The sequence below is a fragment of the Lichenostomus cassidix genome, chromosome 1 (genome assembly GCF_008360975.1).
Source record: "Lichenostomus cassidix isolate B80296 chromosome 1, HeHo_3.0, whole genome shotgun sequence".
NCBI classification, from domain to species: Eukaryota; Metazoa; Chordata; class Aves; order Passeriformes; family Meliphagidae; genus Lichenostomus; species Lichenostomus cassidix.
In genome coordinates this window covers 30,388,795-30,405,002 of record NC_139479.1, presented here as the reverse complement: position 1 = coordinate 30,405,002, position 16,208 = coordinate 30,388,795, and the positions used below count along the sequence as shown (strand labels likewise).

Genomic DNA, 16,208 nt, shown 5'->3' with positions numbered 1-16,208 from the left:
CCTCTTTCTTCCCATATTTTTCCAAAGGTGTGTATTACCCCAAAAGCATATTTAGAATCTGTATAAATTGTTCCCTTACTGGAGCCCAGGATTTTTAATGCCTGCAGCAAGGCATATAACTCACAAGCCTGCGCTGACCAAGCAGGACTTAAGGGTCCTGACTGAAGTACTTCAAAGCCTTCACCAATCACTGCATAGCCTGATTTTCTCTTTCCTTCTACCACCCTGGCAGACCCATCTATATAGAGTTCTCTGCCCTCCCCAAGTGCTTCCTCTTCGAGGTTAGGCCTAATTTTTGCTTGTTCTTCTATAGTTCGAAGGCAATTATGTGTCAGTGGTTCTGTGGAGGGGGTTCCATATAGAAATTGTGCTGGATTTTGGAGAGATGTGGTTTCTAAAGTCAGTTTAGGTGATGCCACTAACATTCCTTCATACTTTAGTAACCTGGCATCAGTAATCCATTTGTCTGCTTTTTGGGCTAGAATCCCCCTTATGTCATGTGGTGAAAATACCCGGATCTCACTTCCAAAGGTGATTTTTATTGTCTCCCCCACCATCAGAGCGGCTGCAGCTACTGTCTGTAAGCAAGTGGGCCACCCTTTACTCACTGGGTTCAATAGTTTAGACAGATAAGCCACAGGCTTTTTGCTCCCAGCTCAATCCTGAGTTAGCACTCCATACGCTGTGCCCTCATCTACATTTACAAACAGACAGAAAGGCCTTGTTAAATCTGGGAGGTTTAGCACAGGAGCATTAATTAATTCTTGTTTTAAAACTTGAAAAGCTTCATCATCTTGCTCTGTCCATTTTAGCAAGCCCTCATGAGTTAGCTTTTCGTATAGAAATTTTACTCTTTGGCTGTAATTCAAAATCCACTGCCTGCAATATCCAAACAGTCCTAGTAGTTGCCTGACTTCCCTTTTGGTTCTCGGAGGGGGCATATCTAATATGCCCTGGACTCGACTAGGATCTAATTTCTTGGTCCCATTTACTAACTGGTGTCCCAGGTACTTTACTTCTTGTTCTGTGAATTGTAATTTGGATTTGGACACTTTCAGTCTTTGAGAACCTAGAAAGTTTAATAGTTTAATACTTTTTCGTCGAACATCTTCTTCAAGCTGTCCGGCTATGAGGAGGTCATCTACATATTGAATTAATTTTATAGCAGGTCCCGGTTGGTAATTTTGTAAAATTTGATTTAGTGCTTGGCCAAATAAATTAGGGGACTCTGTGAATCCTTGAGGTAGCACAGTCCATCGGAGTTGCTGTTTAATATGTGTTTCTGGATCGTCCCATTTAAATGCAAAGTAATCCCTGCAGTTTATATCGAGTGGGCAAGTCCAAAAGGCATCTTTTAAATCTATGACGCTGTACCATATATTATGTGGTCCTAACTGGCTTAAGATAGTGTACGGATTGGCTACTACTGGGAATCGCTCAATGGTCTTTTTATTTATTTCCCTTAGATCATGGACTAATCGGTAGCTGCCGTCTGCTTTCTTAACTGGCAGAATTGGAGTATTATAGGGAGACATGCATGGTTCAAGGATACTTTGTTCTAATAATCGTTTTATTTCTGATTGCAGACCCTTCTTGCCTTCGTTAGATATTGGATATTGCTGTATTTTAATCGGTATCTCTGGGTTTTTGAGAGTAACTGTGATTGGTTCAATATTAAGTTTACCCACGGTATCTGGTGTATACCATACCTGTGGGTCAATTTGTTGTTCGTCTCGAGTAGACAAGGTATATAATTTAACTTGCAATTCACTCTCTTTTATTTGTAACCCAATGCCTAATTCAACCATTAAATCTCGTCCCAACAAGTTAGATTCTGCTTCTGGTAATAGTAGTAGTGATCCCACCCCTAATTTAGATGGTGTTTCAAATAGTACATCCTTAATCACAGATGCTCCAAAAGGTTCTCCTTTGGCCCCAATCACTTGTACTGTATCTCTGGAAATTTTGCACCCTAATGGCAAGGATTGAATTGTTGATCTTTCAGCTCCTGAGTCTACAAGGAACTCAAATTCTTGGCGCTGGGGTCCTATCTAAATTTTTATCAAGGGCCCAGCGGTCTTATGTGACCCCAGCAAATACAGCCCCTGACAGCCCTATTCCTCGGCAAACATTTTCTCATCGGCGATTCTCTGCCTGCAATTTCTTTTCACATGCCCCGGTTTCTGACAATAAAAACACACAACTTTACTCATATCTCTTCCTTCCCTTCTCTGGGGGGGGTGAAACTCTCTCTCAGCCCGCAAGCTCTCAGACCGAAGAAGCTGACTTTCCTTTTCTTGCCTTCTTGCATTTCCTTGTTCACTCCTCACCACCGCGGCCATCACTCTGGCTTGCCTTTTATAACTTTCCTCTTCCCTTCTCACATACACTTTCTGTGCCTCCCTTAACAATTCATCTAACCCTCTCTCTTGCCAATTTTCTAACTTCTCCAATTTTCTCCGAATGTCAGGCCATCCCTTTGACACAAACTGCACTTTTAAAAGGGTTTGGCCTGCCGGATTATCAGGATCTATTCCAGAATATAATTGCAAGTTTTTCCTTAGCCTTTCCAACCAGGTGGTTGGATCCTCATCCTTCCTTTGATTCTCATTAAAGGCTTTGTGCATATTTTGCCCTCTAGGCACAGCCTCCTTTATTCCTTGAATTATAATAGCTCTCAAGTCCTGCATGTTAGCCCGATCTTGTGGGTTTTGATTGTCCCAATTGGGCCTTTGCAAAGGCCACTTTATATCACCCATGGGACCCTGTGGGTGCTGGTTTTCCCAAATACGCATGCCTGCGATTCGGATCATGCGTCTCTCTTCTATGGTGAAAAGTATCCCCAAAATTGATTGTAACTCATCCCATGTATAGAGACTATGACCTAGGAATTGATCCACTCGCTCTGCTACCCCAAGTGGATCTTCTAAAAGATGCCCCATATCTTTTTTAAATTCACGGACATCCATGGAGTTCAGAGGCACTTCTACATACCCTATGCCAGGTACTTGGCCACGCCCCTCTTGGTTTACCATCCCCATAGCCACTTCCCTTAGAGGGTATAAATTTTGAGCTCTGCTCCGGGTAATCGGACCCTGCAGAGTGTTGACCTCATAGTCAGATAAGGGACTTTCCCGTTTCCCAGGAGACGATGGCTCAGCACCTCCCCCCGGAGTCAGGCTGTCTCCCTCTCCTCGGGCTGACGGAGCTATACCCCCCTTTTCCTGATGTAAGAAAGCCGCACCCCCCTCCCGCTGTGGTGGGGGAGTTCCTCCCGCCTCCCGCTGTGGTGGAGCTGCAGGAGGTGGTGGTGCCGCACCTCCCCCTCTTCGGACTAACGGATCTACACCCCCTCCTTCCTGATGTAACAAAGCCGCACCTTCCCCCTCCCGCTGTGGTGGGGGAGTTCCTCCCGCCTCCCGCTGTGGTGGAGCTGCAGGAGGTGGTGGTGCGTATGGTGGGGGTGTATCAACAAGTTTCTTTCTTTTGTCTTTTCTTTGGAGCACAAACACTCCCACCCCCCTCTCGTAAGGGAGCCAAAGAGCCGCATAGTCGCTCTCCTCTGGGTTAAATGGTCTTTTGCTGTTAACCCAGAGATTTAGGGCTTGACATAGAGATTCCTCGTCGGATCCAAAGACCGGCCAATATAAGGAGTTTGCCCTAATCTGTCTTCCTCCCCAAATTGCTACACAATAGTTAATCATTTTATTTTTACTCTTCCCCTGGGTCCGGGGATCATCAGCCCAATATTTCAGCTGTATGCCTAACGGACTGTCAGGGGGAATCCCTGGGAGTCTCCCATTTTTTTCTTCATGGAGGCAGAAGGCTTGCTGTCCCTCTGTCCCATCTTCCGGAGTGCCCTCACACGCACCAACAACACAACACTCGCTTTCTCTCGGTCGTGACCTGACCCCTCGCGGGGAACAGGAACTGCACTACTGGAGAGTCCCAATCACTTCGTCCGCATATGGACGTCTCACACGCTGCACTCCGGGAAAACCACCCCAACCACCCACGCCATGTGTGTCTCTGTATCTCAACCGATACTCACACTCCGCTGTCCGGCGTCTTGTGGTCTTCTGTGCACGGAATTTCAGGGGCCTTGAACCCTTGGCTGATATCCGAAATTTGGGTTCGTCGGTTAGGGGTGCCAGTGGAGTGTCCCCTCCAGGCCGTCAAATCACGACGGGGCGCCTCCCTTTGGGGAACTCCAGAGGAATTTCCCTATCCGAGTCGCGGCACCAAAATTTGTTATCAATTTAGCCTCATTATCCAATCAGGGACGTAGATCCAATTAAAAAAATTTATTAATTAAAAGCAAGCGGATATCAGTCAAGTCAGCGCTGGACGGGCAGAGATTCAAGCATATTTCTATGCACCGCGCCTCGGGCCCACAGAGGACTGAATTTTATAACCCTTTAGTACCCCACTCCCCCCGTATGTCTTGATTGGCGTCTCTTCATGAATCCTTGATTGGCTGTTGAGACGTCTTAGGCTGGTGTGCTCTGCGTTGGGTGATGGTTACTGGGCCTCCTGGGATGGTCTCTCCGTGGGGGTTGCACAGGGGGAGGTTTTTATGGACCCCTGAACCACATTCCTTTTGTATCTGCCTCATAGGGGCTGCACAGGGGGAGGTTTTTTTATGGCCCCTGAGCCAAATTCCTTTGTATCTGCCTCATGGGGGTTGGGCAGGGTTCCTAACAAGATTCGTTTTTATAACAGCAAAAAAAAAAAGAAAGAAAGAAAAAAGAAAAATAAAAGGAAAGGCAATTTTAAGACTTATCACCTTTTTCAAACAGTTCGTGAACTAAACTGATTGTAATTTATTACAGTCCCTTCCAGCCTCCCCCGTTCTGTGAGTCTGTGACCCGCTCATTCTCGCTGCTCCCCAGCTCCCTCCCCTGCCCAGAGCCGTGGCTGCGCTGCCAGGCGGGACCCCTCTCCTCACGGAGCGGCCATCCCCGCTCCCAGCCCTCCCCGCAGCCCTCCCCGCAGCCCTCCCCGCAGCCCTCCCCGCAGCCCTCCCCGCAGCCCTCCCCGCAGCCCTCCCCGCAGCCCTCCCCGCAGCCCTCCCCGCAGCACCACAGGCGCAGCGCCGCCCCCGCACCTCTCACCCGGGAAGCGGAAGGCGCTGCCGAGGCCGCTGGCTCCGAGGATCCCGCAGGGACACGGGCGCAGGGACACGGGCACGGGGACCGCAGGGACACGGGCGCAGGGACCGCAGGGACACGGGCACGGGGACCGCAGGGACAGCTCCGCTCCACGCCGCGCCGCGCCGTGAGTAGCGCAGGGCGCCCGGCGGGGCTGTGCGGGCAGGGGCGCCTGGAGCTGAGGGGACACCGCGCCAGGAACCCCATCGAAAATAACCCAGAAAACACTAACAAAGCTGGACGACGCGAAGTGAAACCGCATTAGCAAGGCGGCGTTGGGTGAGGGGAAAGGAGACATTTCGTTTGTTCCTTTGGTCTTTCAGGCACCAGGCACTGCGAGGAGCAGCTGCTCCGACAGCCCGGCTGTTCTGCGGAGCTCCCGCCGGGGTCTGAGCGGCATCACCGAGGAGCACCGGAGAGCATGACTGCCTCATGCCTGCCGCTGGCATTTCAGTTCTGCCACAAGAACTGAAATTCACTTGCCGCATTCGGCATCAGGAGAGCGGGCATTCCTTCCATCCGCTGTCCATTTATTAAAACCATGGTACTGCAGTCGTTGAACAACTGCCTTTGGCTGTCGTGCATCCTCAGGACTCCAAAAGCTTGCTTCAGGAGCACAGCTAGTGGTGGCCTCATTATCCAGTCTGTTTCTAACGATGTTTACCAAAATCTAGCTGTGGAAGACTGGATCCATGACCACATGGATTTAGAGAAGCAACAGATCCTTTTCCTTTGGAGAAATTCACCTGCTGTGGTAATAGGGAGACATCAGAATCCATGGCAGGAATGCAACCTCAGGCTATTAAGGCAAAAAAATATAAAACTAGCCAGGAGAAGAAGTGGAGGAGGGACAGTTTATCATGACCTAGGTAATATCAATTTGACTTTCTTCACGACCAGAAAAAAATATCAACGAATGGAAAACCTGAAGCTTGTTGTGAAGGCACTGAAAGCCCTGCGGCCCCAGTTAGATGTACATGTCACAGACAGGTATGACATCTTGCTAGATAGGCAGTACAAAATCTCAGGCACCGCTGCAAAGCTGGGAAGGACAAGTGCTTATCACCACTGCACCTTACTCTGTAATGCAGATAAGTTTGTTTTATCTTCTGTGCTAAAAAGTCCTTATAAAGGGCTAAAGAGCAATGCCACTCCTAGTGTGCCTGCCTCAGTGAAAAATCTCTTTGAAGAGGATCCTAGTTTAACTTCTGAGATGCTTCTGGATGCCATTGCTAAAGAATATGCTGCAGAACACCAAATGGATCACCATATCACCTTAATAAATCCAGCCGATGAGACTCTGCTTCCTGGAATTAGTAACAAAACTAAAGAACTACAAACCTGGGAATGGGTATATGGAAAGACACCAAAGTTCAGCATTAGCACTTGTCTTAACATGGCCTATAAAGATTCTGTTCTTGACGTTAAAGTAAATATGGATGTAAAGCATGGAAGGATTGAAGTCTGTAACATCGATTTGCCAGAGCAGTGGCTGCCACCAGGACTGTACAGTGAACTGGTCAAGAATCTTACTGGCAGTAAGTTTTGCCCAAACGAAACCACTACGCTAGTGACAACATTGCTAAGAGTGTGTCCACAAGATGATGAATTGCACAGCAGGTGGAGTCTACTATGTGAGAATATGATAATGCTAATGTGACTTGCATTTTGAAAATGTTAAACTTCTGCTGCTTTTTTATTTAATTTGAAAACAAAATTAAAACATTCTCTAGTAAGAAAAAAATTCAGCTTGTAAAAATCAAACTGTTTATTCTTGTGCTTTTGTTTAATATTACAATTAAATTTCGTGGGGGTGTCCCAAATTGGCCCTGTAGCAGAGAAGGTACAAATGGGTGACACGGCATGGGGTAGGTGTAAAACTGATGCTGTGCTGCTACACTGGACGCCCCAGCCTGCATCCTGCTCCTTGTGGACAGTACTCCCAAGACTGTGTCTCAGTTCCTGAGCTGTGTGGAGAGGGATGTCCCCTGGTTTCTGGTTGAAAGTCCTTTCTTGCAGAGTGCTGGTGCCCCTGTGCCTTTGCTGTACAAGCACCGTAGTGAGCTCAGCTCACCACTAGGTAGTGAATCACTCTGGAGTTCCACCCTGGGTTAGGGATTTTGCCCGTGCATGTGCAAGAGCAGGTGAAGGATTCAGAAGTTCACTGTGGGGGTTTATATGATGAGGGCAGGAGAGGCTGGGACAGAGGCCACATGTGCCTTCTTTGTTCTTGCACTGCTTGGCACAAAGTTGAGAGTCCCTGCTGCTATGGGTACTGGTGTCTAAATTAAACATTAGGAAATGCAAATACAGATCTAGGAGAAAGGTTCCTTATGTTATCACCTAGGAGAAAAATTTCCAATAAAAAGTAACAATGGACTGAAAGTGACAGTTTTAATGTTAAACAGATAGCTCAATATAAAGCAAAATTATGAAAGAAAGGCTCAAGATGTATTTCACTGTTGTTGAAAAATAAGTGTAATATAATTTTGATTATGTCAGAGCAGATGTTTATTGATACCTGAAAGGAGGCTGTGACCAGGTGGGGGTCAGGCTCTCCTACCAGGCAACCAGTGACAGGACAAGAGGACACAGCCTCAAGTTGCACCAGGGGAAGTTTAGGCTGAACATTAGGAGAAAATTCTTCACTGAGTGATTGGGCATTGGACTAAGCTGCCCAGGTAGGAGGTGGAGTCACTGTCCCTAGAGGTGTTTAAGGAAAGACTGGATGTGGCACTCAGTGCCATGGTCTAATTCATAAGGTGGCGTTGGGTTATAGGTTGGTAGACTGGATGATCTCAAAGGTCTTTTCCAACCTAATTGATTCTGTGATTGTCTGTGTTTGAAATTGCTGACTAGGTTAAAAGACACAAAGCTTCATATTTGGGAAATTACCTTCTCCAGAAAGTGGCTGGATCTATGAGGCATTACCCAGTTTCCTTGAATTCCCTGATGTAGTGAAGAAGTCAAACAAATTACTAAAGCTACAAAAAATAAAAATTAACCTTTATTCCCATGAAAAATAGGCATATGTTATACACAACTGAATAAAATTCACAACAGTGACTAGAAACCTACTATCACAGCAGCAGGCCAGGGAGCTCCTATGGAATGTCTGGGGGAATGACTAGTAGCACACAGCTCTGTAGCACATTTATTATTCATTTTGCTGATGGAACACTGCATAGCTGAAACATTATTATGAGAAAGGATAAAAAAGGCAGACCACTGGCAAATTATCACCCCGAAAACAAAGCAAAGACCAGCTCAATTTCTTCTTGATTGCTATGGAATAGATTTGTTGTTAGAGGCAAGAGGAAAAAACTAGCAGCATGAGATGGCAGAAAATGAAATAATAAAGCATAAAAAAAAGATAATGGAATACACCAACCATCAGGAAAAAGAAATATAGGAGACAGAAAAAGTTATCGCAATAAACATGCCACTAGAATATAGAGGCTTACAGTATGATGAGGCAGAAAGCGTAAGGCACCTGTCAGTCCTGAGGCTGAAAAGATTTTGGTGGGACCTGAAAAAGAGGCCACTGCCTGTTTTTCATGTCAGAGCATATGACTTTGGCTAACAAAGAACTCTTGTATAAGAAGAAAAAGAAGCAGCAGCTCAGGTAATACTTTCTGTTTTCCAGAGGGTGAAGGAATGACAAGGGAAGACTTTGTCTTTGTTCTAAATAGCATACTGCTTAGAATCACAGAATATTCCCAGCTGGAAGGGACCCACAAGGATCATCAAGTCCAGCTCTTTAAGTTAATGGCCCTTAACAGGGATCAAACATGACCTTGGCATTACTCACACCATGCTCTGACCTGCTGAGCTACTCAGGGTATCCAACTTCTGAAAAAACTGAAAGATAACTTTTTCTTTTTAGGGGACTACGTTAGTAGTAGGGAAGTAGCTTACTGCAGTTGAGAGTGACATGAATAGCCAGTCCTTGGACTTTAAAGTCAGAGAATAAGACTGGGAGAGTATCACACATTCTTTCCACACCTAATGCAAAGGATGAATATCAGGTATGACTGTGTATCTTGGAATAAAAGAACTCATAGCAGGGACAGGGAAGAGAAGAGAGCTGTTTGTAGCCTTCCCTGTCCAAAATTCATTATGCAGAGATACATAACACAACCCTAAAATGACTTGTACTGAACAATAATACATTTGTAGGCAATGAGCTTGGAAAATGAAATGTTAAATTTGGGATTATTAGGATTACTAGTGAAGTCTGTGAAATAAAGTATTACAAGACTGACCAAACCCCAGCAGAATAATAGTCATGACTAGAATACAGGGATTAAAGGAAATAAATAAGACTGCTTATAAAAGAGGACATGTGGCAGCCCAGCTTCCAATGACTGTGAGGTGGCCAGTTAAAGATACAAAATCCAGAACTGGCTCAAGACAGAATTAACAGTAAAAATAGAAATGACAGTAAAGAGGCCTTTAAAAGACAATATTGTGTTACAAAATCAGGTTAAAATTTAGACATGGATTGGATTAATTAAGATTACAGAAGCAGTACAGGGAAGGAATCATGCAGTCGTGTTTTCTCAGACTGGAAAGTCTCAAATATTCTTAAACCTATAGATTATAAAAACTGTGCTGCACTAAGTACTTAGAAGAGTTGTTTCTGTGAGCAATCAGATCTTCTAGTCTTACATGTTTATGCTTATGAAAACACTTATTAAAAGCAGTAACTTCTGATCATACTTTCTTTGTATGTTTAGTATGAAAGACATCCACTGTTGTTTCATGACAAGGTCTCAAGTCAAAGTCACAGTATCCAATGCTGAAACGACCCTGCAGAAATGAACAGAATTGAGATGGTGAGCACAGACTGTAGAAGAGCTCATTTTAACTTAATTAAAGAAGTCAAAGCATCCTTACCTGTGGTTTTTTAAAATAATCAAGACCCCTTCCTATCTTAATCATCCATCCATTGTTGAATCTGTTTTAAAAATGCACAAATTTGGATACTATGAGTATGTTGAATAAAAAAACTTATATCTACATGATGCACATGCTCCTTGTTTCAATCATAATTATTTCCCAGTGTCACCAATACCTGTGTGACCCACAGAAGACACCATTCTGTATAAAGACAACTAATATTATATTCACAATTAGAAAATATGAAACTATGGCCAGCTGATTTCATCCAGTGAGGGTCACTGCCTTCTACTTTATTAATCACAGCTGTAATTAATAATTGTCTCAAAAGTTAGGGTTAAATAGTTTGGCTTCAAATAACATTTTCTCATCTTTTATATCACCCACCTGATTTCTCGATCATGTATTGAAGATGAAAAGTCAATATTCAATGTTACTCCATAATTACTCAATGACTCTTTTATTTCTTCCAAGGCACTCATCTGTTGACCCCTCCCACTACCCTATCAAAAGTAAAAATAACATTATGGGGTTTGGGGGATTTTTTAACTATATATTCTACTTCTGGTTACCTCTTCTTAAACTCACAAACAAAACCTTTTTAGTATCAAAGTAAACCAAAAGAAAGTCACTTTTGAAGGCAGATTTGCAGTTTCAAAGACACAACAAAAAGCAGACAGACTACAGGTACTATTTGCTAAGGGATGTGGAGGAAGAGCTCACTCTCAGCCCTTTGAAACTAGGCATGTACTATTTGAGCCAAAATAAGTGCAGTGATAGTTTGAGAGATTTCAGCTCATGAAAACCTCTAAAATGACAATTAAATACAGCTGCTGGAAGAGAAAAAAACCCTTGTCTCAACAGATGCTTTGGCTTTTATGACATTTTCCACAACAAAACTTTTACAGAAATTTCAATTTAAGATTCTGCTTACCCAGAATTTGTTAGTTACCAGAAAGCTCTGAACTTAAAAAATAACTTATGTTAAACTATCACATTTTTATTTTTCACTTAATCTGTGTTTTCTGCTGAAAGCATCAGAGCCTGAGTCTAATGAGTTCTGGCAAGCAGGAACCAGTCTGCATTTTTGTATTTTGTTTTGCATGTGGCATGATCTGAGTATGAGGAAATAGAACCCAAAATCTAGACACTTACCTCATCACAGGAGGTGAGGAGATGGATTGTTTTCACCTTGCACGGCCCCTTAACTAGCATCTCGCAGAATCGTAGAAAGTTATACAACTGAAAAAGTTTTTTTTAATTTAGTAGCTTGGAAGTTCTCTAGTAGCTACATCTGTATCAGTTACACTGAGTAACTACTTGCCTGATGAACCTGCCGAATGTATGGGTCCTCCACCCAAACTTCAGAAACAATCTCAGTGAGGTACTCCTGGAAAAGCTTTTCATAGCCAAAACCTGTTGCATTTTCTTCTATCCTGATTTGCTTATGGTATTTGCCATCTGAAAGGAAAGTGAGTCTCTTTGTAAGTAAAGGTGAGGACAAAATTTCTATGTTAAACCACCTCGCCCATCATTCACGTAAGAGCAGACATTTAAAAGCAAACAGGTACGTTGGGCACATCACAGCTCATGGAATCACAGAACAGGTCAGGCTGGAAGGGACCACAGTGGGTCATCTGGTCCAACCTCCCTGCTCAAGCAGGGTCATCCTAGAGCTCATGGAACAGGATTGCAACCAGACGGTTCTTGAATATCTCCAGTGAGGGAGACTCCACACCCTCTCTGGGCAATCTGTTCCAGAGCATGGTCACTGCACAGTAAAGAAGTTCTTCCTCATACTCAGGAACTTCCTGTCCATCAGTCTCTGCCCCTTGCCTCGTGTTGTGGTGACTGGCACCACTGGGAAGGGCCTGGCTCCCTCCTCTTGGCACTCCCCGCTTAGGTATTCACACAAACCTTGTTTCTCTTTTTCAATGTGTTTTTTGATGTCTTCGGCTCTGCTCATGTACTCGGATATCTTCTGCCGGTAGCGGCGCTTTTTCGCCTCATCTGTGGTGGCTGGAATCACAAATCCATCAGGGGCCAGTTACACACAGGGGTCGGCTCTGCCCAGCCCTTCCCGGCCCGGCTCTCCCGGGAGGAGACCGCCAGCTCCCTCCCTCTCCGTGGCCCGCGGGGGTCCAGCAGTGCTCCCGTGTCGCCAGGGCCACCCCGAGCCCTGACGGCGGTGCCCAGCCCGGTACCTTTCACCACCTGCAGCAGGAGGTCGATGCCCTCCTGGTAACACACGAGCGACTCCTGGAAGCGGGACGCCGCATCCAGCTGCACCGCCCGCTTCACCGTCTCCGCCCCGGCCCGCTCCAGCGCGGCAGTGCCATCGCTGCCCGCCCGCGACATGGGCAGGACGGGGACAGGGACCGGGATGGCGACGGGCAGCGGGACGGGCAGCGGGACGGGCAGCGCGGGCTGGGCGGGGAGCCGAGGTGTCGCACCCTTGTCCTTCCGCCCGCCCGGAACTGAACTGCCGCGGCGCCGGGGGCCGGCCGGGACGAAGGGTGCGCGCCGACATGGCGGCCGAGGTAGGCCGGGCGGGCCTGGGCCTGGCGGGCGCCGGGAAGGTGAGGGTGCGGGGCTGGGGAGCGGGCCTGTGGGGGTAATCCAGGTGGGGACCCGGGCTGGAGCTGGGGCTTGCAGCCTCCGGGAAAGTGGGGATCCAGAGGGGTCCCGAGGAGGGCATCCAGGTGGGTCTCGTGGGGGCTGATCCAGTGGGGGGTCCTGGCCGGGGCTCCTCAGCGGCTGGGAACGTAGGGATCCGGGTGGGCTGGGACTCGTAGCTGTCATCTGTTTGCGAGTTCGCAGAGCTGTAAGGAAAGTGCAGGCGAGTTATGCCCTCCTCTCGTTGCAGATGCTGGGGAAGAGGATGGGGGCGATGGCGTCCCCGGCGTGGGTTCGTTGTCTCTTTACCAGATCGAGAATTCCAGAATCGGTAAGTGCTTCAGTATTTGAGAAACTAGAAAATGTTAGCCTGCTAAATTCTGTGATTGCTGTGGTATGACAGATTTCTAGAGACTCTGTAATGAGCAGGTTCAACAGTGCACTTGGGTGAAGAACTGGCTGAAGGGCAGAGCCCAGGGCTGCAGTGTGTGGGGTTACAGCTGACTGGTGACCAGGCATCAGCAATGTTCTCAGGGTTCTAGGGCCAGTTCTGTTCAAAATATTTATCAGTCATATGGATGAAATAGCTGAATGCACTATCAGTAAGCTTGCAAAGACAGATTTGTCTTTGCAGATTTGCAAAGACAAAATGCCCAGGAGCCTTGGGCATTCATCAGTGACATGAAATGTAACAAGAACAAATGGCAGATTCGGCACCTGGGATGGAGTAACACTGGGAGAGGAGTGGCTGCAGAGCAGCCCTTCACAAAGGGATCTGGAGGTGCTGGTGGGCAGCAACTCAACAGGAGGGAGCAGGGAGGGAGCCTGGGCAGGGCAGGCAGGAGGGCAAACCCCATCCTGGGGTGCATCAAACACAGCACAGCCAGCTGGTCAAAGGAGGTGATTGTCCTGCTGCATTCAGCGCTGGTGCAGCCTCACCTGGAGTGCTCTGTGCAGTTCTGGGCCCCACAGTGTAAAAAGGATGTGGAGTTCTCTGAGTGCATCCAGAGGAGGGCAACAAAGCAGGTGACAGGGCTGGAAGGCATGTCCTGTGAGGAGCAGCTGGGGACTTTGGGTTGGTCCAGTTTGGAGAGAAGGGGGCTGAGGGGTGACCTCATTGTTCTGGGAAGCTTTTTCTGAGGAGGGGAAAGTGGAGATGGACATGCTGAGTTATTCTCCCTGTGATCTAGTGGCAGAACACATGGGAATGGCTCAGAGCTGCATCAGGGCAGGTTCAGACCTGACATTAGGAAGTATTTCCTTACTGAGAGGGTGGTCAAACTGTGGAACAGGCTTCCTAGAGAGGTGGTCAATGCCCCAAGTCTGTCAGTGTTTAAAAGGCATTTGGACAATGCTTTAACAGTGCTTTAGCTTTCGGTCCATCCTGAACCGATGAGGTGGATGGACTAGATGATTGCTGGTAGGTCACTTCCTACTGAAATATTTTGTTCAATAACTAAACAAAATGATGGGAAGTTTGACTTGCACTTTACATTTTTACATTTAGAGTTTTAGGTTATTTTTGCAAGATACCATCTGCTGTCAGTTGACTCTTTTCCTTAAAAGCATTCTTAAAGCCTGTGAAAAAACTTGCCATCCAGAGGCTGAGCACAGGCTCCCTGATAAAATGCATGTGAATTAGGTGTTGTGCTGGTACAGGCTATTGTTCATGTATTTCTCTGCAGTTGGAAGCCAAGCTCAGGAGTTACTATATTTATCAGCAAACCATTATAAAAATGTGTTTGACTTCATATTATAAAAGCTAAATTTGAGATCACTTTGTTGGTGCTTTGACCACCTGAAAAGAAAAATATGTAAAAATTTTAGCAAGGTTGAAGTATGTTTTAGACAGTAATTAGCTGTAATAATGATTACTAGATATTTAGGGAAAAAACGCTGGTTTTGTTTTTATTTAGAACTTTTTGTTTAATTTAGAACTTTTCATTCTAGGTGTTTCAGCCGCGGCCTGGAGATCATGAGAAGTATGGAGGTGACCCTGAGCAGCCCCACCAAATCCATGTTGTTACTAGAATAAAAAGTGTCGTTGGTCGCCCATATTGGGAAAAGAAGATAATACGTGATCTTGGACTGGATAAAGTATGATTGTTCTTAATTCTTGTTGCGTATGTCAGAAATGTGGCACTAAGGTGGTGGGTTTTTTAAAGACTTCAATTTTGCAGTCACAAAACATAATTAGATGGCATTTATAGCAGCCAAAAAGCAATCTGAGAAGCTGATGATGTGTTTAAGAGCTGAGGGGAATGTTTGTTGCTAATGTGCTTTTAGTGGGAATTCACAATATCTCTGTATGGTATTGTGCTGCATTGCCTGAGGAGAGCTTTACCCTGAGAATTCTGTTAAACTAATAGAAATAGGTTTGTAAATGCTTCAAATTCAGTTCTCTGTGGTATGTATTGTTCAGATATTGTAGGGAGGCAAATAAGACTCGTTCATCAGTGAAAAGGCTTCCAAATTCAAGACTCTAAAACTTTGTGCCAAAGGTGTGTTTCTCTGAATTTTTCAGGCCAACTGCACATTGTGCAAAGATTTGTCTAGTCAGTGTTACATTACAGAGAAAAAAATGTGTGTTTGATCAATTTAAAATATAACTGAAGGAAGCAGTTTTGCCCCTAAACTCTTGTATTTACATATATAGTATTTTTAACAGTTGGGATAAAAATGCATTTATAGTGGAATAGGAATAAAGCTGAAATTGTCATTTTACTGGAATCAAGTTTTGATTGCCTATTTTTATGTATGTTCTTGATGCATGACACTTCTCGAAATCTTACATTTGCAAATGTGGTTTATTTTTTACTAGTAGTGTGCAAAGTTCAGTGAACAAAGATTTGGGATTTGGCAACGCATTTGTAAAACCTGTTTTATCCCTTATGTAGGCACATCGGCCAAGACTGCACAAAAATATCCCTTCTGTCAATTCCAGACTGAAAGTTATTAAACATCTGATAAGGTTTGTTAACTATTTATTTATTTGTTAATTTGGAACATTTAATGTAACTCTCTTCTAGTCACAGGATTTCACTAAGCAAACTCTTTTGCCTGTAGAATACAGCCACTGAAACTACCCCACGGGCTGCCAACAGAAGAGGAAATGTCCAGCACCTTTCTTACAACCAAGGGAGAGCTGATAATTAAAAAGCGCCTGAAACCTGTGGAGCAGAAAGAGATCAAGTCATAAAGTGTCCTGGTTGGATTTAGATTTTATAAAATAAATACTTTGAATCCCCAGTTAAGAGTTTGTGTATGAAATGTAAAAATTCTTACCCTAGTATGAATGGCAAGGTGACACTGATGCTTAGAGAAGGATTGCAGGTGTACAGATATGAAATTCAATGTTGTTAATAGTTATCTGAAATATTAAATTACTTATAGGCTCTCTGTCTTTGTGTTTTAATTTTGTGGCTAGATTGTTGCAGTTTATGGCTAGCTGTAAGAGAACTTTATAAATAAAGTCAAATAAGCAGAAAAGTGAGTAGACTAGATCTAGCTAATGATGGTGAGGACATTTCACAGCTAACA

General features: G+C 45.2%; 3 protein-coding genes across 4 annotated transcripts; 2 read left to right on the top strand and 1 right to left on the bottom strand.

Moving 5' to 3' along the window:
- Positions 1 to 5,211: 5,211 nt before the first annotated feature.
- On the top strand, positions 5,212 to 6,914 carry LIPT1 (lipoyltransferase 1). Its single transcript, XM_085054964.1, has one exon. It carries the CDS (start codon positions 5,692 to 5,694, stop codon positions 6,808 to 6,810), a length of 1,119 nt encoding a protein of 372 aa, XP_084911090.1. The 5' UTR covers positions 5,212 to 5,691; the 3' UTR covers positions 6,811 to 6,914.
- A 1,221-nt stretch (positions 6,915 to 8,135) lies between these two features.
- MITD1 (microtubule interacting and trafficking domain containing 1) lies at positions 8,136 to 12,410 on the bottom strand. Its single transcript, XM_085054957.1, has 7 exons — positions 12,257 to 12,410; positions 11,970 to 12,071; positions 11,377 to 11,513; positions 11,208 to 11,294; positions 10,440 to 10,555; positions 10,050 to 10,110; positions 8,136 to 9,962 (listed from the first exon to the last, which is right to left on the bottom strand). The coding sequence occupies exons 1-7, from the start codon at positions 12,408 to 12,410 to the stop codon at positions 9,867 to 9,869; spliced, it is 753 nt and encodes a 250-aa protein (XP_084911083.1). The 3' UTR covers positions 8,136 to 9,866.
- A 58-nt stretch (positions 12,411 to 12,468) lies between these two features.
- Positions 12,469 to 15,917, top strand: MRPL30 (mitochondrial ribosomal protein L30). Of its 2 annotated transcripts, none has more exons than XM_085055054.1 (5): positions 12,469 to 12,592; positions 12,919 to 12,999; positions 14,619 to 14,765; positions 15,566 to 15,639; positions 15,735 to 15,917. In XM_085055054.1, exons 1-5 carry the CDS (start codon positions 12,581 to 12,583, stop codon positions 15,865 to 15,867), a joined length of 447 nt encoding a protein of 148 aa, XP_084911180.1. In that variant the 5' UTR covers positions 12,469 to 12,580; the 3' UTR covers positions 15,868 to 15,917. The 2 variants fall into 2 exon arrangements, with proteins under 2 accessions (XP_084911180.1, XP_084911172.1); XM_085055046.1 differs by having other exon boundaries at positions 12,509 to 12,631.
- Positions 15,918 to 16,208: the final 291 nt, after the last annotated feature.

Bases quoted from the DNA above. Each gene is read 5' to 3' on its own strand.
- MRPL30 (XM_085055046.1), top strand. From the start codon at position 12,581: ATGGCGGCCGAGGTAGGCCGGGCGGGCCTGGGCCTGGCGGGCGCCGGG. The intron at 12,632-12,918 runs GTGAGGGTGCGG...CTCTCGTTGCAG, and splicing joins GCCTGGCGGGCGCCGGGAAG to ATGCTGGGGAAGAGGATGGG. The intron at 13,000-14,618 runs GTAAGTGCTTCA...TTTTCATTCTAG, and splicing joins GATCGAGAATTCCAGAATCG to GTGTTTCAGCCGCGGCCTGG.
- MITD1 (XM_085054957.1), bottom strand. From the start codon at position 12,410: ATGTCGCGGGCGGGCAGCGATGGCACTGCCGCGCTGGAGCGGGCCGGG. The intron at 11,295-11,376 runs GCAAGTAGTTAC...AAACTTTTTCAG, and splicing joins ACATTCGGCAGGTTCATCAG to TTGTATAACTTTCTACGATT. The intron at 9,963-10,049 runs GTAAGGATGCTT...TCATTTCTGCAG, and splicing joins ATTATTTTAAAAAACCACAG to GGTCGTTTCAGCATTGGATA.
- LIPT1 (XM_085054964.1), top strand. From the start codon at position 5,692: ATGGTACTGCAGTCGTTGAACAACTGCCTTTGGCTGTCGTGCATCCTC.